The sequence below is a fragment of the Echinops telfairi genome, unplaced genomic scaffold, assembly GCF_000313985.2.
Source record: "Echinops telfairi isolate 266 unplaced genomic scaffold, ASM31398v2 ScPeMD7_7412;HRSCAF=8450, whole genome shotgun sequence".
NCBI classification, from domain to species: domain Eukaryota; kingdom Metazoa; phylum Chordata; class Mammalia; order Afrosoricida; family Tenrecidae; genus Echinops; species Echinops telfairi.
The window spans coordinates 11,594,144-11,596,174 of NW_022111312.1; the positions used below are offsets into that span (position 1 = coordinate 11,594,144).

At 41.5% G+C, this 2,031-nt stretch overlaps 1 protein-coding gene across 1 annotated transcript in view; it reads right to left on the minus strand.

Moving 5' to 3' along the window:
* The window catches only part of RAD9B (RAD9 checkpoint clamp component B), a 24,981-nt gene that overhangs the window by 5,337 nt on the left and 17,613 nt on the right, over positions 1-2,031 (minus strand). Inside the window, exons 9-10 of the mRNA XM_004709703.3 lie at positions 1,749-1,868; positions 59-299 (exon numbers count right to left, since the gene is read on the minus strand). Of these exons, the coding sequence (XP_004709760.2) occupies positions 59-299; positions 1,749-1,868 (361 nt within the window). The remainder of the gene's footprint in view (positions 1-58; positions 300-1,748; positions 1,869-2,031) is intronic.

A 2,031-nucleotide genomic window follows, 5' to 3' on the forward strand; every position in this document is an offset into this window, starting at 1 on the left:
AGACAGATGACAAGAATCTTGCCTGAGGCGTAGTTCCACCTCAGCATTTTCCTTTTACCTTCTTGAGGTTAGGGCAGCCTGGTGCCCCCTCCGTGTCACCAACACTACTCCCTAGAACCTCACTGCCGGCTCCGTCTGTCCTCCTCCTCCTCGGGCTGCCACTGGGGTCCCATGCAGGGCTGTTCTCGAAAGTCTCCTTAGGATGGAGCCTTTTGGAGGCTGCTTTTGCTGAGATGCACTCCGGGCCCTTGTTAGTCACTTTTTCACCAACCTTTGATTTTGACTGGATCGCGTCTGACCTGAGGGATAAGCAGAGACTGAGTGAATGAACTGTTTGCCCTGCTGTGTAGCCTAACAAATGGACACTTATGGGATGACCATGAGGGCCCTGGTTTGGAGAAGGCATTGAAATAACCTGGAACCAATGGTTGAAAGCTAAGATTCATGGGTGTGAGCATTTAAATATTTCTCTCAGCAGATTCCAGTTTTTTTAGTAAAGCAACCTACTGTGCATGCCACACCTGGTGATGTAACAGGGCCATACCAGAAACATAGGTAAGCCAATTCGGCTAAGTGATAAAATGTTATACAGGCATTAAAAGTCATGTTCTCAAGCATAGCTAGTGGTATTGAGACATATGTACAATATCTTTTGTGTCTGGGGAGCAGGAGGGGAATAGGATAGGCCAAACAACTATATAGTAAATTACTATAGCATTATTCACAATAGCCCACAGGAGGATACAATAAATGAATGAACAAAATGCAGATGAATGAACAAAATATTGTCTATCCATGCAACTGAACCTAAAAACAAGCAAGCAAAAACCAGTAATAGAACATGCTATATGTTCCCAATTGGGTTTTCAAATATAAATAAAATAGGACGAAAAACAAGTGAACCCCAAAATGTTAACAGTTGCTATGCATCTGCATCAACTCGATGGCAGTGAGTGAGTGCAATTATGAGTTAATTTTCTTTTCTGTATTTTCCAAATTCCCAAAGTATACTGTGCATTACTTTTACAATGAAATGCCCCCGCCCAATAAAGTTAGGTTACAAATGAAAGAAAACGGACTGTCCCCATGTCTGAGAAAGAGAGTGTGAGGCTGTGAATTACAGACCTTCTCAAACACATCACCACTAACATCTGAGAGAGGGGTCACATTAGGAGGTCCAATGAAATCATAAAGACCAGGCTTACTCATGGAACCCCCTAATCTGAAAGAACTCCCAAGTCTAAAGACCTCTCAGGTCTGGAACTGAACTTCACCCCCTAGGCTCAATTCTCAGCCAAATAATAGGTGCTCTTAGGGGGCTAATAACACTAGGGAGGTAAGCACTTCTTTGACTAATCCACCATGTGATAGCAAAAGGGCAGCCTTTCCCTAAGGGCAAAGTTCAGAAGGGTTAGGAAACTAGGAAGAAGGGAAACAAACCCAGGGAGAAGCAGTACAAGTAGTTGTGGGGATTGCAATCAAAGACAAAAAGCAAAAAAAAGACATAAAGCAAAAGGTGTTGGAATTGTTGAACAAAAAATTATTTTGCTTTGTAAACTGTCACCTAATTCACAAGTGAGAGGTTAAACAACTACCGTTTGGAATTGTCTTATTGTGAGAAGAGAATAAGGGAAGAGCTCTTCCTCTAGCTGATCTTTCATGTTCCAGTGCTCAGTGTGCCCTGTGTGCGTGCCACTGAGTTGTTACAGGATTGTGTGATGACTTTTCCAATTAAAGTATAGCCTTACCTGCTTGATGCTTGTGAAAGACACAACTGTGGCGAAGATGTTGTACTCGGTATGTCCACTAATGTAGCTAAAATAAAGCTAGCTTCCAGTAGCATGTCATCAATACATAAAGCCATAGGTCTGGAAATACAAAGTTAGAACAAAAATGACACTCGTTTTCTGATGAACGCTAGGAAAATGTTAGAAAATTACATTCTAGAGTTAAAAAAAAGTTGAAGTCCTATATATTTTCACAAATAAACATAATTTTAGGAGTTGGAGGGGCCCTTATAAATAAGTTTCA